The 24552-nt window shown below is 42.8% G+C and overlaps 2 protein-coding genes across 21 annotated transcripts; one reads left to right on the forward strand and one right to left on the reverse strand.

The window, feature by feature from the left end:
• Positions 1–838: 838 nt before the first annotated feature.
• RACK1 (receptor for activated C kinase 1) lies at positions 839–4911 on the reverse strand. The gene is made up of 8 exons (XM_080370728.1): positions 4695–4911; positions 3909–4080; positions 3172–3319; positions 2747–2842; positions 2444–2554; positions 1877–2017; positions 1319–1429; positions 839–980 (listed from the first exon to the last, which is right to left on the reverse strand). Exons 1-8 carry the CDS (start codon positions 4801–4803, stop codon positions 915–917), a joined length of 954 nt encoding a protein of 317 aa, XP_080226854.1. The 5' UTR covers positions 4804–4911; the 3' UTR covers positions 839–914.
• On the forward strand, positions 4884–24514 carry LOC308055989 (uncharacterized protein). Of its 20 annotated transcripts, none has more exons than XM_080370706.1 (46): positions 4884–5023; positions 6894–7493; positions 8820–8877; positions 9191–9211; positions 9475–9495; positions 9588–9608; positions 9721–9741; positions 10091–10117; positions 10780–10800; positions 11432–11452; positions 11717–11737; positions 11976–11996; positions 12301–12321; positions 12634–12654; positions 12844–12864; positions 13004–13024; positions 13459–13479; positions 13855–13875; positions 13981–14001; positions 14293–14313; positions 14645–14665; positions 14800–14820; positions 14919–14939; positions 15050–15070; positions 15380–15400; positions 15853–15873; positions 16485–16505; positions 16751–16771; positions 17309–17329; positions 17587–17607; positions 17894–17917; positions 18251–18271; positions 18615–18635; positions 18739–18759; positions 19391–19411; positions 19686–19706; positions 19992–20012; positions 20430–20450; positions 20726–20746; positions 20870–20890; positions 21030–21050; positions 21162–21182; positions 21635–21655; positions 22220–22240; positions 22340–22360; positions 22593–24514. In XM_080370706.1, the coding sequence occupies exons 3-46, from the start codon at positions 8865–8867 to the stop codon at positions 23102–23104; spliced, it is 1416 nt and encodes a 471-aa protein (XP_080226832.1). In that variant the 5' UTR covers positions 4884–5023; positions 6894–7493; positions 8820–8864; the 3' UTR covers positions 23105–24514. The 20 variants fall into 20 exon arrangements, with proteins under 20 accessions (XP_080226832.1, XP_080226833.1, XP_080226822.1 ...); XM_080370704.1 differs by having other exon boundaries at positions 4907–5023; positions 5920–7493; XM_080370702.1 differs by having other exon boundaries at positions 4910–5023; positions 5235–7493.
• The last annotated feature ends 38 nt before the right edge of the window (positions 24515–24552 follow it).

Genomic DNA, 24552 nt, shown 5'->3' on the forward strand with positions numbered 1-24552 from the left:
AAACAGATGTGTTTTAAATCTTGCCTTGTTAATCTTGACCTAATCCTTCCTAATTAGATTAGGTCAGACCCAGAGCCACGTGTCCATATCCCTTCCCAAAGCTTTTTATCTGCAAGAGGCTGTTGCCAGCATCATCCAGCGTCACTGAGGGGCTGAAGTCCCTTCCAGTTTGGTGGCAGGGGTGGCTCACAAGTCTACCAGCCAGGAAAGAGCCCCCACCACCTCTCAGATCTGTAGAAAATGGCAGTTTGTATGTGGACTCAGTGCCTGGAGGCTGCTGGGTTACCAAGTTTCACGTTAAAACCTCTCCTTCATCAACAGCACCACTGGTGGGCAACAAGGCTAACCATGGCTGCTGCTTAAATGTATCTACTTTCTGGGTTCTCTTCGGAATAGTCTTAAGTTTTCCCAGATCTGCAGCGACACATGTAGGAGAAAAAAAAACCCCACGATTCCCTCATTAGCCAGGACAGAGAACATCTTTCATGTCCCACCACACTGCCTGCAGTAGAGTATCTCCATCTGCTATAATTATTCTGCCCTCAGGGGGTTTTAACTCACGTGGTGAGTACCGAGGTGAGTACTGCTCAGGGCTCTCAAAGTTCTGCCAGTCACCCCATCCTCATTGCCAGGCCCTGTCCTACTGCGACATCTCCAACCTTGAAGGTGTGGGGACAATTACTTGCAGACATAAAGCTCTCTGCATCAGGAACACTGGGCTTTTGCCCCTCTGACGTTCCTGATGTGGCACCTGCCAGAGTAAAGCCCCAACGCCACATCTTCCATGAATCTCCAGGTTGTGGGATGACCCAACAGTGGACACGAGGTGGCTGCAAGCTCAACAGAGCATTATTTCATTGACTTTATTTTTTTTTTTTGTACACAAAAATCTATGGTTTCTCACTACCGCATCTTCATCTGGTCCCAATGGTGACTTGCCACACCCGGACAAGGTTATCTGTGTAGCCAGCAAACAGTGTCTGTGGAGAGAAAGGAGTTGGGTCACAGGAAGGGCTGGATGGGTCCAGCCTCAGGACACGAGGGCCTATGGTCCTCAGAACGCAAATCCCAAAGCAGAGAGGGACAACTACCAGCCCCAGGGGTTAGGAAGATGAAGGAGACAAGCTCAGGGGTTGAGAAGGGACCCAGGGATGGAAGGAACCCAAGGAAGTTCTTTCCCTTGCTGGCAGAGAGCTCGAGGAGTGTGGCACAAGTGTCTCTTCATGGTTCCTGTGCCCCAAAAGCAGCAGGAAGATCCCTCCAATCCTCATTCCCCAGGGCTGGGATCCTGGGACAGCAAGGAGGGAATGGTTTTTACCTGCCCATCTGCAGACCAGGCCAGGGAAGTGCACTGGGGTGGTTCAGCTTTGCTGCTGGTGCTGATCACCTCCTGCTTCAGTTCGTCCACAATGATTTTGCCTTCCAGGTCCTGCAAGAGGAAAAAAGGAAAAAAAAACAAAAAAACGTGAAGGAATGAGGGGTCCAGCACAAAGATTCCCACAACCAAATCCCAACTCTGGGAACAGCACAAGGGAGCAGAGGGTTGCTCAGAAACAGCCTCTGGATTTCCACACAGAGATGCAGTCAGATGGCATTGAAATGTTTCATCATGGCATGGTGGCTCTGCCCTATGGCCACCGCAACCCTCCATGACCAAGGGATGAGGCCACAGGCACCGGTCGCTGCTGTGTAACCCAGAGAACACTCCTCCAGGAGAGCTTTTCCTCCATGATCTGTGGGCTAAGGTGAGGATCTCCACCCATGAAGGTGACTCCAAACCCAGCACAACCCAGAAACTGAAGGTATTTGCATCTTCTGTAGGCACCCTGCCCAGATGGGGACAGAGAGGGGGCTGAGGACTGGAGTGGTGACATACCCAGATCTTGATGCTGGGTCCGGTGGCAGCACAGAGCCAGTAGCGGTTGGGGCTGAAGCAGAGAGCATTGATGATGTCTCCTCCATCCAAGGTGTAGAGGTGTTTGCCTTCATTCAGGTCCCACAGCATGGCCTGGCCGTCCTGCAGAGCAGAAGGAGTTGGAACAAACCCCAGCGCTTGTCACCTGTGCCTTGATTTGTCCTGCCCTGGCAAGGCCCCTTTTCCACAACCACAGTTAAGCTGGAGTACTTTGCTACAAGCCAAGGTGGATACGGAAAAATTAAAGGACACAGAAAGAAAACACATCAAGGGCTAAAACGGAAGAGCTAAAGAGAAGTCCCTGGAACTGGGGGAGCATCTTTGCCATGGTCTTCCCTGCTCTCACTTGACATCTGCCACCAGGCCCCATTTTTAGGCTGTTACCACTCCACTCAAGCTGTGACCAAGATGAGCCCATTCGCATGGTGGGAGACAGAAATGCTGGTAGGATGCCAAGATCTCGTCTCGGGGGGGGGGTGGGGGTGGGGTGGGGGTGTCTCAGCTTTCCCTCCACCGCATGACAGATACCTTGCCACCGGAGGCACAGAGGGAGCCATCAGGGGAGACGGTCACTGTGTTCAGGTAGCCTGTGTGCCCGATGTGGTTAGTCTTCAGCTTGCAGTTAGCCAAATTCCAAACCTGGGTGAGGAAAAAAACGGGGGCAGAAGAAAAAGGGGTTAAACACTGCTACTGCACCCCAACTCTGGGGATACAGAGAAGAGGAAAAAACCCTTCCCCAGAGCACTCTGGCTGCTCTGATCCTCCCACTGCCATCACGGGGACCCCAGAGAAGGATGCTTGCCGTTTGGGAAGCCTTTGATCCCACCTCACCTTCACCAGCTTGTCCCAGCCGCAGGAGACTATGATGGGGTTGCTGCTGTTCGGGGAGAAACGCACACACGACACCCACTCCGAGTGACTCTCATCCTGGGGAAGAGGAACGATGCCGGGTTCATGGCGAGGAAACACGGACGAGTCTTTCCTGCCCCATCCACAGGGCACTGCAAGATCAGACCTGCTGCATCCTGTTGTTCCACAGCTTTCCCAGGCCTCCCCCATCCCTCATAATTGCAGGACTTCTCCTCAGAAACCCCCCAGGGAGAGACTGTCAGGCAACGTCTTGCTTCTAATCATTAGGACAGGGCTGGGAGACCTGGATCCCCAATAAAAGCGGTGGGAACAGATCGAAAAGCAAGTTCACGGAGTTCCTTTCTCACAGAGGTGTGATCTGGAAGCCCACCTTCCCTGGCGCTCACCTGCACGGTGTACTTGCAGACACCCAAGGTATTCCAGAGCTTGATGGTCTTGTCCCTGGAGCCTGAAACTATCTGACGGTTGTCGGAGGAGAAGGCCACACTCAGCACGTCCTTGGTGTGACCCACGAAGCGACGGGTGGTGGTGCCACTAAAGGAAGATGAGACAATAGCAGATCTCACAAATTCCAAGGAGGGGGGGAATAATCAAATATTTGGAGGAAAACCCACAGTGTGGTCTACAAAAGGGTAAGGAGTGATCATTTCATTTCTCCTTCAAAAGGAGATTCTACAAAGGTAGAAGGATGGGGGGAAATCAGGATGAGTTTAGCCCGCATACATGCCTGGCTCTACAGATCCCAACCTTCTTCTCCTGGCTGTACCCCCCCTGGTTCAGCCCAAAATGACCCCCAGAAAACAGTTTGATCCCCCCCTCCTGCTTCTCTCCCATCATAATTGCAGGACGTGTCTTCAGATCCCAGAGGATCAGCAGACTGTGTCAGATCTAATCATCGGAAGAGGGAGCCAAGGAAGAGCAGCCGAACACCTCCATCCAAAACTGTGGCACTGGCCACACAAAACTGCCCCTGCTGCACTGGGATTTATCTTCCAACCCAAACCCAAAATCGTTTAAGTTCCAAGGTGCACGGGTGACCTCAACCCCCCTCCCAGCACCCAAACAAAGCAGGAAGACATGCTACAGCCCTCCCACCCAAAACACCCTCATTCCCACAGCTCACGTTGTGAGGTCCCAGAGCCTCAGGGTGCCATCCCAGGAACCAGAGAGAGCAAACTGTCCATCGGAAGAGATGACCACGTCACTGACAAAGTGCGAGTGACCGCGCAAAGCTCGCTGTGGGATCCCGTAGTTGGTCTCGTCACGGGTCAGCTTCCACATGATGATGGTTTTGTCTGTGGAGGATGCAGAGAGAGGGATAAGGTGGAGGGAACCGCAGCCTTCTGCCCACACCCAGCCCATCCTTCTAACCCGCACGAATGGGGGGGCTACCAGAGAAAAGGGGGGGGGTGTCTCTAAACAGATCAGGTCTCTGCTCCTCTGCCCCCTCCTCCCCATCCCTCTGTCCTCATCGCACAGCGCAGGGCCCTGCCTCTTCCTTGCCCTGCTACACCCCAGTCCCATCCCTAGGCCAGACTGCCCTAAACGAGGGGGCTCTGGCCTGTCCCCCCCTCTAGGCCCATGGTTTCCCCTTGTCCCTCTCCCTCTGCACTCTCCCTGGGTCCCCTAAATCACGGTCTCGCCTCACTCCTCTCTCCTCCCAGGCCCCACGGCCTTCCCTGCCCCACTCCCCTCCGGCCTCAGTCTCCCCGTGCCCCTTCTCCCCCCGACCGTCTCCCCCGGCACCCCTCCGCCTCGACCTATGTGGTCTCTCCCTGCTCCCCTCCTCACCCAGGCCAACGGTCTACCCCTACCCCGGTCCGACGGTCTCTTCCCGACACCTACGTCCCCCTTCCGATGGTCTCTCCCGACCCTCTCTCCCCCGACCCGGGCGGGATGCGGCCCTCACCGCGCGAGGCGGAGAGAATCATGTCCGGGAACTGCGGCGTGGTGGCGATCTGGGTCACCCAGCCGTTGTGGCCCTTCAGGGTGCCCCGCAGGGTCATCTGCTCTGTCATGGCGGCGGCGGGATGGGAGGATGGTGGCGGATTCAATGGAGGCCACGGCCCGGTCCCGCCCGGCCGCAAACGGCGGCCACCAACACAGCGAGAGAAAGAGACCGAGGCGGCTTCCGGCGGAAGCGGAAATAGCGTTGGAGGGGTACGGCAGCATGGCGGCGCCCAGGGATGCTGGGCAACATGGCGGCGCCCGGGGACCTGTACGGAAAGAGGGGTAGCGGTGAGTGCTGGTAATGGGGGGGGCATAGGGAGGATCCGGGGGGGTTGCTGGCAATGGGGTAGGGGAGTTGTGGGGGACAGGGAAGGCCTTGGGGGACTGGTAGTGGGGTAGGGGGGCTGTGGGGGACGGGGAAGGCCTTGGGGGACTGGCACTGCGGCAGAGAATTAAGGAAATAAAGTGATTTTATGTTGCTACGTGCTTTAAAATCCAGGCATGCGAGAAAATTGCCTATAAAATACTACTCTACAAGTACAAACACCCCGGGGGGAATACTTTGGCTAGGTAACACCGGCGATAAAAAGCCCTCCGCCACTGGTTCTCATGGACCCCTCAGCCTGGCATCTTAAGTTTCAGCCCAGACATTCCTAACTGGTGTCGTTCAGAGGCCTGAAATGCTAAAGCTGCAGGCGCTTCAGCTCTTCATGCCAAAGAAATGCTTCCTGGCACATCGCATGGATCGCCTTTGGAGGATTTGCTTATCGACGCCAGTGAGCAGTTTAGGAGCCTTTGCCAAGGTGCAGCTGGTGAACAACTTCAAAATGTCTTGGAGGTGCTGCTGACCTTCCTGGATGTACCGTTGTCGTGTTGCAAGGTTTCTCTTTTGGCAGAACCCTCAGGAGCACACTGGTTATTTTGTCTTCTCCAAATACCAGACCTCTGATGCCAAGAAAGAATGGCATCTCCTTCACCATGATCCCCTTTTCCCTTGCTCAGGTTTCCTGAGACAAGCACTGTCTGTTTCTTTACCCTGTGGCTGTATTTGTGGGTTTTTTTCTTCTTGCAAATCCAGAGGATTTAGTCACTGGAGTTTGGTGTCAGGTCATGGTCTCTTATCTTCAGCTTTAACCTTAACCCTCAGCCTCTCCCATCCTCAGCATTGCCTGCACTTTTCACAGCTGGAAACCAGGGTGGCCGATGTGGTGATGCCCCGTTTTTCCAGGGGGGAGCTCTCCTACAGTTCCCTTCTTAGCATCATTGCAAGCCTTTTGCCATCAGCCCGTGGCCTTTGACGGGGTTTGGAGATCAAGGAGACCTCTCTGAATTTCACGTGTTGTTCATGTCTTCTTACCTCCTTCATTTTCAAGCTTTGGAAAAGAAGCTGCCAGCCTGCGTGTCTTGGCAGACAGAGCTCCCGGCAAAGATACTATGCCCTTAAGGTTCGAGAACTGGCTTTTACTTCTCCAAGCCTCTGAGCGGGGTGGGGTTTTTCTTTTAGTTTAGCGCATTTTCTCAGCATTTCTGGTGGGAAATACAACTTGGCAGAAGCCAAGCCCAGAATGCTCCTTCCTAGTTAGACATCTGCCCCAGTCTGTGTCGTAATACCATTGAAGTATCTTATTTCTCTTCGTTAACCATCCTGAGAGTTTAGGCAACTGACTCAGATCTGAGAGAGATCACATGAACAGCACCATCTAAAACTATTTTCTCTCTGTTGACTATTAAAAAGAAGTGCCGGGTGACTAATTCGGGGAGAGATCAACAATTTTAGATGTCTTTCACTAACTTCCTGCTGCTTTAAGCCAGTTACCTGGCAAAAATGAGTCTTCTAGGGATATATCTATGGGAGTGGTCTGTGTTTTAATGCTTATTTGTCTGGTTTAAGGAAAAATCATTGCAGAGCTTTTGTAAAAAAAAAAACATTCAAATCTGTCTCTTGTAGCTGTGGGGAGCTGTGTCTTTGAAGCAAATGAGAGAGTATGGGGAGAGGCATTTGATGAGCTGGCTTTTTGTTTTCTTTTTTAAAATAACCCAAAGTGATGAGAAATCCTGGCCTCAGGAGAAGACTTGCTCTTGCTTGGTCCTGGTGAGCAGCAGCGACAGAAAGGAGGGAGAAACGTACAAGCTTATTTCAAGTCTCTTTTTATTTTAGGGCAATACAAACCAGAAATCAATGCTGTCTCCCTTCAGAGAGGGAGGATTTCTGCACAAACAGAAGCTTCTCAGGATCGCTGTGCATCCAAAATGCTCAGTGTTGTTCACACACTATCTCAAGATGCTGAACCCACAGGTCATTGCTCGCAGACCCAGCTACCACGTCCTCTAAAGAACCCATGTGAGATGCTGGCACCTCTGGAGGGTGGCCAAGTGTGACCAGGTCACACCTCTGTTTCTATTCCTCTCCTGAAGGATCCCGTTCCTACATTGACTATATAGGGATTCACCACCCCCCACTTCCATCTCGGCATTTAAACTGGCTAAAATTAGGCAGTGGGAAGGTCCCCTCCCCGCTGCTAGCACAGCTGTCGTACCCGCAACGGCTCTTCCAGCTCAGTGCAGACCCACAAAGCCTCCAGCGCGTCTGGGTTCCTGCTTCCCAGGGCACCACAGTCCCAGGACGAGCTTGGACCTGCCAAAATTTTTAGCACGGACAACCCCCACATACGCAACCATCGCAGCTCGTGTGCCCTGGGAGCAGAACAGCCCCAGTTAGGCCAACTTCAGCATTACAGAAAATCAACTGCAGGTCTCGGTAAGCCTTTTTTTCTTTCCACAAGCACCAGAGAGGTGGGGAAAACGTAATTTGTGGGTATCCTATTCCTGGATAGGAAAGGCTGGGAGATGCCTTTAGAAAGCAGAAGAAACATGATATGTTTGTGATAGCTGGAAGAAGCCTAGAACGAAATGATTTTTTTTTTATTCCTATATGTGAATCTGACAATACTGAAAAACAGGAAAAGGATTAAAAGAATGAATTGTATTCAACTTTTTTTCCTCTTAGGAAAATATTGTACAGAAACGATTGGTGCCACTTTCCTTGCTCTGTTTATCCAGTTCTCCATAAATTTATGTCCTTATAACAGTGTTTTTCTAACTTAGCTCCTAATACCACCTGCAGTTTATGGAAGGTGTTAATATAGCACAGGAGAAGCATTCGATAATTTCCTTTCCAATACAATCCGATGCCTTTTCCCGTGCTGGTTTTGGACTGGTCCTTTTTGCCTTTCCACAGCTGCAGCTCAGTTCCTCCAGCAAGGCTTACTGTATTCAGCACATTGGATTATGAACATGAAAATGAAATTATAATGATATCCCTGGCCAGTATGAGTGATTTCGGGGAAGAAAAATTACATTATGCAGTCTGCCCTCTTCGGTGTATCAATAATGAGCAAGACAATGGCACAAAATCTGCATCCCTTCACTCAGCCTATGCCATCTCCTGTGGCAATCTAATCCTTTTTTTGTTTTTTAATTAATAAGAATCAGTTCAAAACATTAGCGTGGACTAGAAATCACCACATGTACAGTGACAAGAAACAGAGCAGTAACACAACAGAGGAGAGAAGCTCTTAGTATAAAATTCAGTTCAAAACAGTTTCTGTGGTTTTGGCCAAAAGAGATGGTAACGCCAAGTTCTCCACATATGGGGCTGCCTATAGCAGTGATAAACGTCATCATCAAATAATATATGAGACAGAGAGGGGAAATGAAACTCACACTACTTCAGACAACTAAAGTTAGATGTTTTTAAGACTGAGCTATTTGCCCTGGACCCCTTCTGTGATCATTGGGGTGACAGATGCCAAGGGAGGTTCATCACACCTATAGTAGATCCTTCTTTCCTACCATTCGCCCAGAAAATATCTCAAGTCACGCAGTCTAATAACTGGGGGAAAATGAGAAATAGCCTCTGTGACTCCACACATTTCTCCCTTATTGTGTTTACTCACATGGGCAAAAATATTCCCGGATCAGCAGGTTTCCTTAGAAAACACTTTTTCCTTCATGCTGCATCACTGTGAAGGCCTGGGTTTCCCTGGACGTGATGTTTCAACACTGTTCCCTCTTGTCCCATCAGGTTGCCAGAGCTCTTGAAGGAGGTTCCAGTTAGGAAGCAAACGTGATGATGGAGTCAGGTACGTGAGAACATCTTTATTAACAAAGCATGTGCCAAGTCCTGGCTCCTTTGGCACCCAAAACCCCAGCTTTGCCGTGCTTGAGTGTGTTCAGTCCATGCTCTGCTTGCTTTTGGGCTGGTTTGTGATTGTTTCCCAAAGCCAGCATTTCTAGTTCGACGCTCTTCGTGGCTGTCAATGGGTTGTGCTCATTCAAGAAAGCAATATTAATGTTTAGTCTCAGAGGGATGCAGCTAGGCTAGAGAGCCACTTCAGTTGTAACCAGTGCAGAAAAAAATTTACCCTTTCTTTTTCCCCTTTTCTTCTTTTTAAGGGAGAAGTAATGCAGATCTTGGTAAGTGATTTTCCTTCTGTCAAAACAAGTTTCATTAATATGCAACTCCTATGGCCTTTCTTAGCTGGATGTGTAGGCTTATTAATATTATCTTATATTCTAGACCACATTAGATAAACTCATAACCAGTATAATTTTTTGAATGTTATGATCAAAAAAAAGTCAGTACATAATCATGTTTTAATACACCTCCTATAGTACAAACCAAAAATACCACCAAAGGACCCACTAGGGGCTAAATTCTCTCTCTGTCTCTCTTTTAGAAGGATGGAATGCAAAAATCAGTAAGTGTCATCTGTTTCTTTTTTCCTTCCCCTTCCTCCTGATGGTAAAACTTTGGTGCTTAAGGCTTGAACTAATATTAATTTATTTTAAGGGAAGTTAACAGAAGAATTTGGTAAGTCATTTTACCTTCCTTACTCATGCCTGAGTTTGAATGTGTGTGTTTCTGCAGTTGTAGCATTAGCTGTGACCAACATGTCTGTCTATTATTTTTCTGTTCCATTTAGAAGAAAGCGACACAGAACTTGGTAAGTGGTGTTTTAGGCTTGTTCGGGTGTGGTTTTTTGCTGCTGCTGAAGATGGAAAAAGTTCGTTTGTATAGAGGGTGGACTTATTGAAGCAGATGTGATTCTTCAGATCTTAAATTTATACCCAGATACAGTCAAGGCACACAATTTAAGAAGGGGCCCAAAACACTCACGCAGTATAATCTATCCCTGTTACGCAAGGCATCCCACTTTGGAGGAGGCACGCCGTCTCCCTGCAATCCAGCAGCATTCTCTAATCTCTTCTTCAGGCTCCTGGTCGCTTGTAGAAGCATGTCAGAGGTGGAGAGCTCTTATGACTGACCTGTATTTATTTCTCTCTTATTTTTAGAGGAATGTGACACAGAAAATGGTAAGTGTCTTTCTACAATTTAAAAATTATTCTAAATAATAGTGCCCCTCAAATCAGCCTCAATCACACATTGTTGGAATGAAATATTTTTTACAATACATACTCTTTTTGGTTTTAAATAAATACTTTTCTCTGTATTTGGGAATTTTTCCTGTGATGCTCCATGAGTCATATTCCTTCCCCAAAGTTCTTTGGGCAGGGCTGCTGATCGAAAGTTGCAGTTTGTTTGCATTTTTTCATTTTGGCTTCATTGTGGAAGGTCTTAAAAGATAAAACTGATTGGCAGTGCCCATTATAAAGAGAATATGCCCAGACAGAGATGAGTAAGAACAAAATAAATAGATGGAAGTGATGAAAAATAACTTAAAGCCATTTCCCTTCTCTTTCTCTTCTTTTTGGGGGGGGATAAAATGCAGAAATAGGTAAGTATCGCTTTCTTACCTTTTTCAAATTGGTTCCAATAAGGGAATTTCTTGTTTAACAAACCCTGCGTGAATACCCAGGATGCCACGTATATCTGCAATCCCATCAGCTCTGCTCTAGGGTCTCCCCTTGACCCTGTGTTGTTAGTTAATGCCAAATCTGTAAATGGCAAGCTGAAGGCCAGCCAGAGAACAGATTCAAGCAATCCTTTAACATGCATCCCGGTTTATTTCTCTGTTTTTAAGGTGAACTTACAGCAGAAATTGGTAAGTCACGATTTACCTCCCATCAGATGTATTTCTGTATAGCTTTGGGTCATGTTTTAGCTGATTTGCCTTGGGTTTCTTCCCTTTCTCTTGCCTGTTTTTAAAAAAGCAGGAGATGTATTCATTTTTTACAAGAACTAATATTTTAAAACAACAGATTTACAGAAAACAGGGGGCTTGCAGGTTGCTCTGGCTAGGAAGAGAATAAATAATGAATAAATAAAAATAACTTTAAATAATGAAAATAAATATAACAATGAATAATAATAAAGAGAATAAAGGGAATTTCTAAGCCAAGCCATGTATGAGCACCATCTAGTGTGCAGCCCTGCAACATAAGAGAGAGCCGTGCTGGATTTGGGGCTGTTGAGATCCAGCATGTGCAGAATATAGGATTTAATCCCTCTCAAGATACTTAAATTTTGCAAAAATGCCTTTTCCAGTTCCGGTTGTCCCGTCTTTCATGGTAGGTGTTGCAAATGGGGGAAATGTGTCAAGTGTTGGATGCAGGATAGCTTTATTTTCTGAGCAAGTGAGGGTGAAATCAGGTATGGTACATCCCTGGTGCCAAGAGGTCCTTGTGAAAACCAATATTTATTTTTCTCTTGTTTCCTTTTTTGTTTTCTTTCAGACAATCTGACTGGGGAGCTTGGTAAGTGGCTTCCTTCCTTTTTGTCTTTATTTCACTGTGGGATTTAGGGGGAAGAGGTGGTTATTCCCCCCTCAAAAGGCACATACATCCAATCTGGGCTAGAAATAAAGTCAATGAATTAAAGAAAAAAGTTTATTTTCAAATTATAATCACCAGTAAAAACACAATTTGGAGGCAGAGAGTGATGTGAGGTTCACAAGCGTGATGGAGAACGGGCAAGCACTTGTTGACCATAAATGTTTTCTCTTTATTTTTTTCTTTTAGAGGAACGTGACAGAAGAATTAGTAAGTGTAATTTTCCTTTTCTGGTAGAAGTAAAAGCCTTGGACAATGCCAGATCGCCCTGAGGGCGCTTGTGTGTTTCAGATCCAGTTATTAAATTGTTTTTGGAATATGTGGGAGGTTTGGGGTTTGCACCAAGCTGCAGAATTTGAAGCTCAAACCACGTTATCAGCTAGGTGATGTTCATGGAGAAATAAAGGTCGATTTAAAGCTAATATTCATTTATTTCTTTTTATTTAAGGCAAGCTTACATCAGACCTTGGTAAGAAGTTTTATTTCCTTAAAATGGAAATTATCCGTAATTATGCAACAGTGCTGGCTATAAAAAAAAATAAATTAAAAAATAGAAAATTTTGAGGTTTTGTGAGTTTTTAAGAATGGATGGCTTATGGGGGATTTCTTCCTCAACAAACCTTATTTTTAAAATATTATAGGGGAAGGTGGAATAAAATTTCCATCAGGTTTACATTTTATGGTGTGAAGGCAAAGCGCTGCAGGAGGGGATGGGGTGCAGGAGGAGTTGCTTTGCATTTCTCTGTATTTATTGATTATTTCATGTTTTTTAGGTGAATGCGATGCAAAAATCAGTAAGTAAATTCCTCTTTGGATGGGTGCTGAGGAGCATACGTGCCTGCAGTTTTGTCTTTGAAAATGGGAGCAGAGAGGGAGTTTCCTGCTGAAAACCTTAGAGGTTTTTTTTCCTAGATTGAATAACGTTCACAACAAAGTGTAATTTCAAAGTATAATCATCAGTATAGAGGCAGTGTTGGGCGGGAAAAACCCAACATTTCTGATCTGAGCACTCTAGGGATGCTGTAGAGCCATACAGAGGAAAGAAGGAAATATTTAATAATAATTTTTCTGGTTGGTTTTTTTTTCTCCCCTCCTTTTCTTTCCAGAGGAACGTGATAGAAAAATTAGTAAGTGTCATTCTTCATTGTGCTTTTGGGGTAAAAATCCCTTGTTTTGGGGGAGGAGAAGCCTCTCTGATGCCCTATCCTTGAAAAGTGGCAAATAAAACGTTTTTCCCCCAAGCTGCGGCCTGGGCTTCTGCATTTCCTGCAGAGAAAAACCACCCAAATAAACACAAATATTTTTTCTCTTTGCAGCCAAGCTTGCAGCAGAAACACGTAAGTCCTTTTTCTTGCTTTTCAAAACCAAACCAATGGGTTTGGGGCTTTAGAAACCTCTTTTCTAGGGTAAATTTTTGTCGCTTCACTTCAATTAATACCTCTCTTCCCCCCCCCCCCCCCCCCCTTACTTTAAAAGGTAGACTCACTGCACTGCTTGGTAAGTCTGATTTTTGTACAGAACCTTCTGTGAAGTTTGTTTTAATTAAATCTTTGCATGATTTTATGCAATTACGTTGGAGGAACCTCTAGAGGTCCTAGGTCCAGCCTCCTGGTGCTCACCAGGGCTCCTGGCAGGGTAAGACCACATTCCTTGGGGGACAACCTCAGCTGGACGTCTCCAGTTTCTCCCCAACCTGGGCTGTGTGTTTCTGTTGTTCCTTAAAAAATGTGAACTCAACATGCAGATTTTTGTTTGTTTGTTTGTTTTTTAAAATAAAGTATAATTAGAAAAGTGAGCAAAATCAGTTTTGCAGCAGAAACTTTTTGAGTTTTGGCTTCAGGACCTATTGTCCTGGGGAAGAGGACAAAAAAACCAACAAACAACAAAACAAATGCTGACTTTTCTTCTTTTTCTTTATTTTTTTCATTCAGGGGACTGCGACTCAAGGCTTCGTAAGTAGTGTTCTCCTGACACATAAAATCTTGGTCTAAAAGTGGATCTTCCTCAGTGGGCTGGTGTGTTTCCAAAAGTGTCTTTCATCCTGGGCACCCGTTTTCTCCTTTTTCCTGCATTTCTGAATTCAACACCTTATATCTCTCCTAAATATATGTATTGTCCAAATTGGTGGTTTCCCCTATTATATTATATAATAAAATTCCTTACATTCACTATTAAAATACATATTAATTTTGTTATACTACTATAGTACACATTATATTATTTTATAAAACACTGTGTAAGCTTAAACTGGAGAATTATTTACATTGTGTCCGGGGAGGAGAGAGAAACATCTCTTTTAAAATAAACTTATATTTCTCTCTTTTTAGGGAAACTCACTGCAGAACTTGGTAAGTAAATTTCTTTCCTGTATTAGAGGGAAGAAGGGGGAAAGGGTAGCCAGAGGCACTGAAAACTGATTGGTATCTATTTTTTTCTATTATTATTGTTTTTAGCAAAATGTGATACAACGATTAGTAAGTGGCATTTCCTCTTCATACACCTCAGGATGGTTTGGTTGGCATTTCAGCGTTGAAGGCATGCAAGAATTTCTTAATTAAACTAAATGTGGGTTGTGGGAAGAAATGATCCCTTGGTTTGCCAGGGTTGGGGGAGCCTGAAGCCAAAGTTCAAGGGGAAAAAGGAAAATATAATGGGCAGGAAAACTGCCATAGGAAGAACTGGGATGGGTTGGAGAGGTGAAGGTTTGATTTGTGTTGCGGTGTTTGGGAAATCTAACGGGAACAAATGTTATTTTCTGCTTTAAGGATTATTTACAGTAGAGCTTGGTGAGTCCATTTTCTTTCTTCTGCATTTTTTAATGAATTATTTTTAATTATTAAATTTTTAATAACTATTAAATTGCAAATAAATCGTTAGATTGTATTTTTAAAATGCAGTTATAGAAGCGAAACTCAGAAGTTGTTTCTGCCTGTTTCCCTGGTGAAAACCAGTGTCTTAAAGGTAGTAGAGAAGTTTTAAACCCCAAAATAATTAGAAACAAGAATAAGATGGGCTACATGGGCTTATTTCGTATTCCAAACTATGCAGACAGGTAAAGATGTGAAAGGCAGAAACCATGAGAAATAACACTTGTGGGTTTTTTTCACTCATTTTTAGGAGAGCGGCACACAAAAATAGGTAGGTTTTCTGTTCCTCTGCCCTGAAAATCTCTGAATTAATTTCTGGGGAGGAAATCTGACTCGGAAATAACCGTCCGTTCCATTTTTTGCTGGAAAATTAAAAAGTTAACTTCCCTCCCTTCTTTTTTTCAGGTGAACTTACTGCAGACATCGGTAAGTCATTTTTCATGTTAATCTCAATTGAGGTGGAAATGATACATGCAGACAGGAACTGAGCGATGCAATAATCATTTATTTCTGTTTATTTTCAGGGGACTGCAACAGAAAACTTCGTAAGTGCCTTTTTTAAATCCTGAGAATTAACTCGAGAATTTTGTCATCTGTTTTGTCATTGTGAAATGTCGCAAAATTCCTGTTTTGTTTTGTTTTTCTTTATTTTAAGGAATGCATGCAGCAGAACTTGGTAAGGAATTTCTCTGTTTTGCTCAAAATGATTTTTTTTTACAGTTATCTCTGAATAGCTGAAGTTTTTAAGGGGATAATGACTATTTTGTTTAAGGTTAGCAGCATGTATGCGAAAGCTAAGATATATATTATAATATGATAGATTCCATAATACATTAAATATATAATACATATTTCACAAAATACGACTTCCAAGCAATTATAGATAGTAAAACAGCTCCAGAATGAACCCTAGGCAGAGCTTGACTTCAACACTTGTAGAATGCAACTACATGCTAATTTATTTTTATCTCTTTACCATTTTTAGAGGAACGGGATGTGAAAATCAGTAAGTATCCCCCTGCTTTGCAAGCCATGCAGCCAGGCTTGATGTTTGCTATTTTTATGGATGAGCTCATAGGCAATACAAGATGTAACTGCCCAGCAGGAAGGGAATAAATATAAAATACTGACTGCAGAAAGCAACAATCAGATCTGCAGAGCAGAAAAACCCAAGAGCCAATCAATACTTGCTTTTTTTCCTAGATATGGCATTTTCTTTCCTCCTGTAAAAAAACACATTTGGATGCTTATTGCATCATATTTGGATTTGTGGGATTGCTTGAGCCTATTTTTCTGCTGCAAATACTAATTTCACCAAGGCTAGAGGCACTTTTAAACAGCAGGTGGTAATGGAAATAAAATAAAGACCCAAAGATGTTGCACTGACAATACAGGGATATGATGTGAAGACAAAATCAGTGATTCTGTTATTTATTCCCTTTTTATTTTTCCTTTTAGGGGAAAATGAAGCAGAGATAAGTAAGTGTCATTTTTCCATACCCCACAGTTTGGGGAGTCTCTTGCTTAACCCAAATGCTGAACAAGCTGTTGATTTAAAATCCTGTATACAGAATAGAAAAGGATTTTCCCTGCAGAAATTCCCCTAGAAACCCATATATAAGAGTGAAGAAAGCAAGAATTTGGGGCTTTAATGGTCCAAGCTGTTTCAGTTCCTTGCTGAAGAGTAAAAGTGAATGGAAGGGGGGGGGGAATAAAAATTCCAGTTTTTCCATGACCGTGTCATGGGATGGGGTTGGGGCTACAAGTGGGACCCCAAATTCTGCCGCTGTCAGATTGCCTTCGGGCTCAGCTGAGGAACAACTCCACTATGTCCGAGACCTTTTTAATCTATATTATATAAAAATCATATTTATATTTTATAGAATATATTTGTGTTGCTGTTTATATTATTATTTCTATACTATAAATATATTGTTTCTGTTATAAATGTATGGTTCTCACAATATATTTTTATATTTTATATATATATACATACACAATAACACTTTTATATTACAAATTGTATAATATATATAATTCTGGTGTTAAAAAGTTCTGCTTGGAACTAATACATGTTTTTCTGCTTAAAGGGCGCCTTACTGAGCTGCTTGGTGAGTGCATTCCCTGTCAAGAAATCCAGCGTGTAGGCAGCACAGGTGGTGCCCTGGGTTATTTGGTTGCACCCCTTTTTTGAAGTACTGCTACGCTCAAAAGCAGCTATAATTTATTAAAATGTAATTTGGAAAAAATAACAGCTAGGAAATACAAGATGGTGGGAGTCAGGGCTTTAAGAAAGGTGCTTTAGCACAAACCCACAGAAAAAAATGGTGAAATAATTTCTGTTTTCTGTTTGCAGAGGACCGGGATTCGGAAGTTCGTAAGTCTATTTGTGCACCTTGGAGAAGTGAATCCTCCAAGGGAAGCAGGATCCCCTAAAACAAGTTGTGCTGGTGCTCACTTTCACCAAAGAAGTATGTTCAATTTAATTACTAATTAAAAAAAAAAATATATATACATTTGGAGAAAACACTCCATGAAATACATTGGGTGTTAGAGGAAAATGTCCTGGAGATCTGATTCTCTGTCCTAAATCACTGTAAGAGTTTCTATTTGTTTTTCACTTGCAAGACTTTTATCTCGGAAATTTTTTTTCTTGCCCTTCCATGGAGTGATATGCACAAGTCTCCCCCCACAAATGCCCTGGATGCTAAAAGAAAAAGAGAAACACTTGTAGTTGCATGTGCGGAACCAGTACTTTGGTTTTGTTTTGGTTTGGTTTAGACTTTGTTTTGCTAAACTGGGTGACTTTCTTCTGCAGAGCTCCTATGTAGTGAAAATCTAATATTGAAGCAAAACAGTGTTTTATTTCTATATTTGTTATTCACTTCTATTCCTTTTTTTGTTTTATTTTTAGGAAAACAGGATGCTGTCATTAGTAAGTGTCATTCTTATTTTCTGAGGAATGTAATCTCTTGGGGGTCATAAGCAGGATGATGTTGCTGCTGTGGTTTTGGCTTAGTATTTTAGTCAAAATACTGTAAATTAATCAAATTGTTTAAAAAAAATTAATTAAGCATAAAGTATCTGCCCATCTTAGAGGATCTGAGTACCTTGAGTACCCATCAAGTCTCTCGCATATCTTTGGGAAGGAAAAGCCCTGATTAAAACAAATTTTATTTTCTCCTTTTTAAGGAAAATTGACGACAAGGCTTGGTAAGCTACTTTTATTCCTTTTGCAAAACTGATCTAGGGTTTTGGTGGGTTTTTTTGTTTTTTCCCAGAATTCCGGTTAACTGGTTGTATATAGTTTTTAAGATAACTGTAGAAGCAGACGGAAAAAGGACTAGTGCAGGTGACTTCTAAAATAATAACAGATAACAGTAAGGCACAGAAAAAAAAATAGCAATGGAATAGAAATGAGCTTGTATCCGAATACAAGAAAATCTGGGGTACAATAGGAAAACCTGTGTTCCACCTTTTTCTTTTTTCCTTTTCTTAGAGGAATTCAATGATCAGGAAGCTGGTAAGTGATGTTTTCCTTCCCTTCTCAAAAAATTTAGAAAGTTCAAGGGAGTTTGTAATTATGTATTTTAAAATTTATTAATATTTATAATATTTATTATGTATGTATATGTATATGTATTTTAAAAGTATGTGTGTATTTATCTATATACACACACACATATATATAAGTTTCGAGACTAAAATCTAATGTAGTTATGGGACTGAAGCAAAAACTGTAGGAGTCATGATTATTGTGTTTTTTTTAAATGCCTACTAAGTGTTAGGACGCTCGAAGGAAGGTGTGTGTCCAGGGCTGGTGATGCCAAATTCATTCGTCTCATTCCTTTTGCAGATGAATCTTCTGAGGAGCCTGGTAAACCTTTGTTTTCCTTTTAATTTGATAAAAAAGGGATGGATCAGGTTTTGGGTTATAAATCTTGTTACATGCATGTTAGGTTGGTGTGGCTGGACTATTTTCTCTTTATAAAAAAATAAATGGGGTGTGTTTAATTTGAAATGAGTTTGCAACTTAGTAATAAATGGAAATAATACCTGTCAGAAGGATGCAGCTTAAAGGATAGAGACGAGTAAAAGTTCTGGGTTTTTTTCTTCTCTTCGCCCCCCCTTTTCTGCCTTTTTTTTCCTCCTTTCTTTTCCTCTTCCCTTTCTTTCTCTCTTCCCTAACTCCCCTGCTCTGCCCCACCCCCTCCCCGCAGGGGAGAGTGCTCTGGAAAGGGGTAAGCATTGTTTTCCTTCCTGCCAAGGCAGAAAAACCTTTTGATTTGAAGAAATCCCCCTTCAGTGTGCCACTGTGACAATTTTTTATTTTTCTCTTTTAAGATGAACTCAACAAAGAACTTGGTAAGTCACTTCCTTCCTTTGCCAACACCAAATACCCAACATTTCAATTTTTCTGTTGAATTTTGTTGAGTTTGGTCAGAAGCTTTGTAGTCTGTTGTCACAACAAATAAATGAGGCAAACGTCAGCAAAATTAGCTACTGAAAATTTAAAAAAGAAACTGATTTTACTTCATCATCAGAAGCATTTTTTTGCATTTCTCCATGTTTTAACTGCAGAAGTGGAGGAAATTTGGGTCTTCTAATAATGAAGGAGATGGATAATAGTAGAAATGGAGAAAATATGTGGGGAATAAACAGATCCTAATGGAAATCTATGTTTTTCTCTCTCTTAAGATGAAGTCGCTGAAGGACTTGATATGTGGGGGTTTTGGTTGGGTTTTTTTTTGCTTTTTAACCTTTAACAAAAGCTTTTCTAAAGCTTTCTGAAGGTTTTTTGTTGCCCAGATACTAACTTTAACACAACAAGAAAATAGAGGCTTGGATAGAGGGTAATGAGTGCCCACAGGCAATGTAATTTCATATAATAAACAACTAACAAAAAAATCCATTTGGGAAAAGTCCTATCTCTGATACAGTATCAGCAGATACTTTTAAATTATTTTAATCTTGGTTTTTCCTTCCTTGTTTTTAGGGGAACGTGACAGAAAAATAGGTAGGTTTTGTTCTCATTTTCCAGGTCCTTTTGGGCATATTTTGGGTGCTCTGGTGCTCTTCTCAGAGTGGAGGAGTGGTGGCTGTGTTATCCCAGTCCCCAGAAGAGCTCAGGGAGTGGCTTTTCCACCCATAAATACCAAATTTCCCTACAGTTCTTTGAATACTGGGAGAGTTCATGAGATTTCTGTTGAGATCTCGTATTTTTTCAGCCCTCCTGAGGTACCAGTTGAGCAAAGTAATCTTAATTATTTCATTTATTTCCTTCCTTTAAGAGGAAATCACTGAAGAGCTTGGTAAGTAATTTCTTTCCTTTCCCCCCTCATTTATTTCCGCCCCCCTTCTTACTCTTCTACATACTTTTTAAGTTTTGTCTTTTCTTCTTTATCTCAGTTTAGTGGGAAAAAAATCATGGGCAAAGTGAAAAAAAAAATAGTAATAACCAACAGTAAAGCTTACTGGGAAATTGTCAAGTTGCAATCTGTAGGTGATGCAAAGTGACAAAAGCCTATGGAGGACACTTCTGGGATATTGAAATTTAAAGATTTTTTTCCTTCTTTTTTTTTTTTTTCCTTTTTCAGCGGAACGGACTGCACAGATTGGTAAGCATTTTTTTCTCTCTGAGCCTTCTGACTTTCATAGGATGGGAAAGCATGTAGAGGTGCAAATATTTCTCAGAAATAGAGGTCATCTTATTTAAGATGAGAGAAAAGGCCTGTTCAAAAACTTCACGTCCTTGGATGCTACTTGTTTGCTTCTCTCTGTTCTCCCTGGGCAGCCCAGATGCCCTTCTGTATTACATTTTGGATAATAAGGAGCTGTTTTGGTTTGGTTTTCTGTTGCCAAGGTCTCTCTTCAAATCAGTGATGCTTAACTCCACTGAGAGCAATTAAAATTAAAAATCTACACATGTGTTCTTGAAAAGAAATGTAGAAACCCCCAATGAACCCTTAAGTGTGTCTCTATAAGGGTAAAAAAATACTCATAATTAAACCCAGTTTTCCTTTCACTCTTTCTAGATGAACTCAATACAGAGCTGGGTAAGTCCTTTTAAAAAAATAAAATGTGTGTGAATATCTTGTTTCTATTTAGTTTGAGGTTTGGTTGTGATCTTTGCTGTAAGATTTGGAAAGTCAAATAGGGGATGGGTTAATCTATACAAAATCTGAGGCAAAATGGACATTACAATTATAATTCTCTATATGGAATGGAAAAATATCAGATTTATCTCTAGATGATGAACGCACACAGAGAAGGGGGAGTACTTAGGAATAACTTTTTTTTTCCACTTTCCTTTCTATTTTTCCTTTCTTAGGAGAACGTGATACCAAAATTGGTATGTGTCCACCTCCTTCCTGAATCCCATGGAACTTGGTGCATGGAATAACAACTTTTGTTTTAATTATTATAATGAAAATCAGTTGGTTTTGGTTGTGGTTTTTTTTTTTTTCCTTTTAAGATGAACTGTCTGCAGAAATTGGTAAGTGTTTTTTCTTTACTTCCAGCAAAACAAATATACAAAGTTTATGGTCTGTATTTTGGTTTTATTTTTTATATGAAAGGAAAAAATAGATTATAACAACTTTGATTTTCTTTTTTTCTTCTTTTCCTTTATCTAGAAAAACGCAATAGAAAAATTGGTGAGTATCAAACTTCTTCCCGAGACATGAACTTCGTCTGTTTGTAATATCAGTAAGATCCACCTTGGTGTGAACTGGGATGGAAATCCTTTCTTTTTTTTCTCTTTTCAGATGAACTCACTGCAGAGCTTGGTAAGTCACTTTAATTGCAAGAAAGAAAGATATAAAAGTCTTATGTTTGTCTCCTAGATATAAGTATGTATTTATTAAGCCTTTTTCTGAGCTACTTTGGGAGTTTTATGGAAACTTGGTCTAAAGAGGATGAAGTATAAAAGATACATGCATTATAATTTTTTATATATACATGCACACAAATATATAGTAAATTATATGTATTGTATGTTATATATAGCAATTGTATATATCTGTTTTATATTTTAATATATTATATATGTGTATATCTACATATTTCAAAATATTTTTATAAGTATTTAATATCATAATAATAATCAGTGCTAACAATAATAATCACTAGGCACAGAAATACATATTTTTTGCTTTGGGAGCCAAGAAAGTCTTAGCAAGCTGTAACACAAAAAGGAAGAGAAATGTGCACTAACCATTTCTATCATTTCTCTTTTCAGAGGAATACAAAGCAAAAATGCGTGAGTGTTCTTCTCCTCACCTTCTGGAGCAGTAAAGCACCTATGAGCTTTTAGGGGTCTTTTGGAATAGGTGGGCTGTGAGATTTTTGTCTCTTTAACCCCCATGGGCTTCAGCATCACAGAGATCACCCACAAAAGGTGAAAATATTGGTCATGATTTCCCAGAGCACCCATGCACCTTCCTCCCCATGCAAAGTATACAAGCGATGCCCTCTAATTGTAGCAGAAATTCCTGTATGACCTATTAGAGCTTTTTTTTCTGTGTGGTGACCTCCCTGTTAGTTTTAAGCATCTGTGGTTTTTTCCTGAAGTTTAATCTGAATTATTTAAGTTATCTATCTCATCATTTGTTTATTAGGTTAACATTTTATCTGGTCAAGTTACAGACCCAAGTCTCAAGGAGGTCTTATTTTGCAACAGTTGAATTTCATGCTAGAAAAAAACCAAAACACCTTTTTTGGGGAAGAAAGGAAATTAAAAAATTAGCATGAACTGGAGCCATCTTTGGAATAAAAAAAACCCTCATTAAAATGGCTTTTAAATTTTTAATTATTTTTTTTTAAGGAAAATGCATCAAAGAGCACAGTAAGTGCATTTTTCTCCCTTCTACAAATACCCCTTTGGCTTTTGGATTTAAGTTTACATCATTGCTAATATTTTTTTATTATTATTGTGCATTTTTAGGGAAAGAGGAAGAAAAAATGGGTAAGTAATTTAGAGAAAGATGAAGGAAAAAAATTGGTAAGTAATTTTGTACTCTGGTTTGCTGAATGGTGTCGTGTCTATGCGTAGTGAAAGCTCCATACCAAGTTATTGAGCCTTGAACTACAGAATGACAAAACACCCTTATTAGATTTCCAAGAGTATCAGTCCCCAGGCAAAAGGAGTGTTAAATAAATTTAATTCTCATTCTCACCCTCTTTTTCTTCTTCCACAGCAAGTGTGACACTGGACCCAGAGACAGCACACCCCCGCCTCATCCTCTCCAAGGACCAGAAGAGCGTGAGATGGGAATACATGCTGCAGGAGTCTCCCGACAGCCCTGAGCGGTTTGACGCCGATCCTTGCGTGCTGGGTTGTGAAGCCTTCACCTCTGGAAGACACTACTGGGTGGTGGATCTGGCTGAGGGACAGTACTGCGCTGTTGGGGTTAGCAAAGAGTCTCTGCGGAGGAAGGGACCCATCAACTTTAATCCCGAGGAAGGGATCTGGGCAGTGCAGCAATGGGGATTTAAGAACCGTGCCCTCACTTCTCCTCCAACCCTCCTTAACCTGCCACGGGTCCCCAGAAAGATCCGGATCTCTCTTGACTATGAATGGGGAGAGGTGGCATTTTTTGATGTGGAGAACAAAATACCGATCTTCACCTTTCCTTCGGCTTCCTTTGCTGGGGAGCGGATCCGGCCGTGGTTCTGGGTGGAGCTGGGCTCACTGTCTCTGGTCCGATGACCCTTGCGTGCCTCCTTGCACAGAGAGCTCAGCACTGGTGGTGAGCAGGTGGCTTGAGGGGCAGGAGGAGCGGTGGAAGCACATTACTCCATCCAGACACCAACAGCTAGGTGGTTAACTGCAGCAGGGTAGAGACCAGAATAGAAAACGCTCTCGGGAAAAGCAGCATCTCGTTCGCCCCCATTCCCAATCGAGTGCCTTAGCCATCATCGTGCAAAGGAAAGACAGCCCATCCTGAGTGTCCTTAACATTAGGTGGCAGAAGGTCTGCCCAGCCTCAGCCCTTGGCTCGGTTGTCTCATGGTTGCAGTTCCAGTGTAGAAGAACATCAAATGACCTGCAGAGAGACCTAGGTTCCTCCTTCAGCTGATGGAAAGAGGTGGGCACCAGCATATGTCACTGTTCATGCTGCCTGCATCACCCGAGTGGGAGCGCAGGCTCCCACCAGCGTTTTCTTCTCATCAGATGGTGGTTGATGTGTAGATTTCAATCATTTGCACCACTTGGATAGCAGGCAGATGGAAAGAAACATTTTTCATGGCCAACTCATCCAGACATAGACATCAAAATAGGACAGGCAAATCATGCTTTCTGTGTGCCTATCTCTCATCACCAACTGTTGGAGGACTCTACACTTGGAAGAGATTACAAAACTCCCCTTTGCCCAACCTGCATACAAATTCAGGCCCTTTTCCCTTGGCCAGAGAAAGAATGTGGCAAACCCTCCATGACTGTCCACAGAGCTCCCAAGCACCACATCAATACACCAACAGCTCCACAGGTGAAGATACTCCAGCCACCGTGCTGCTGGTCAAAGTATTGGTGCCATAATCCTTTATACTGGAGCTGCATGCAGCCAGGTCCTTTGGCAGGACTAAATTTGACTCAAATCTGGCCTGGGCAGATGATCTTTTTCCAGATGTGTTAGCCAGAGTCCATGAGTTTTGCTCAGCCTTTGGGAGAAGAGATAAGCCTGGATTCAAGACCAAGCTGGCATGATGCCCTCGGGTGAAAATTGAGGTGACAAACATCCAGACCATGTGGCTTAAAGGTTTGAAGATGCTAACACCAGCAAGGAGCTCTGCATCATGTTGCCATAAAGCTTCCAGTGAGGGTACTGGGAGCTCTAAATAGATTAATGGAGGGGATCACGCCAGTGCTTGAGATCAGCATGGGGCCAGCCATGCTGGAAGGTGGGTGATTAAGGACATCACTGAAGCTGCTCGAGGGGATGGACACCATGGTCTTCACCTTTCACGACATCTCACTCTGCTTTAATAGCATTGGTGAATTCCTCTTTCATCCCTGCTTGCTCTTAGCCACCTGTAAAGCCTTAAATCTTGTCTTTCGCCCCACCATGGGATGGACAGCTGGTAGTTTCCAGCTGACAATAAACCACTTGAGACTCTTACAGAGTATTTGATTTCTTTTTCCAGCCAGGTCATTCAA

The sequence above is a fragment of the Falco punctatus genome, assembly GCF_963210335.1.
Source record: "Falco punctatus genome assembly, chromosome: 21".
Taxonomy (NCBI): Eukaryota; Metazoa; Chordata; class Aves; order Falconiformes; family Falconidae; genus Falco; species Falco punctatus.

Coding starts and splice junctions, on each gene's coding strand:
- RACK1 (XM_080370728.1), bottom strand. CDS start 4,803: ATGACAGAGCAGATGACCCTGCGGGGCACCCTGAAGGGCCACAACGGC. Junction 2,555..2,746: donor GCTGGGACAAGCTGGTGAAG/GTGAGGTGGGAT, acceptor TTCCTCACCCAG/GTTTGGAATTTGGCTAACTG. Junction 1,430..1,876: donor GACCCAGCATCAAGATCTGG/GTATGTCACCAC, acceptor TTCCTCTTGCAG/GACCTGGAAGGCAAAATCAT.
- LOC308055989 (XM_080370706.1), top strand. Junction 11,738..11,975: donor GGAACGTGACAGAAGAATTA/GTAAGTGTAATT, acceptor TTTTTATTTAAG/GCAAGCTTACATCAGACCTT. Junction 14,940..15,049: donor GGACTGCAACAGAAAACTTC/GTAAGTGCCTTT, acceptor CTTTATTTTAAG/GAATGCATGCAGCAGAACTT.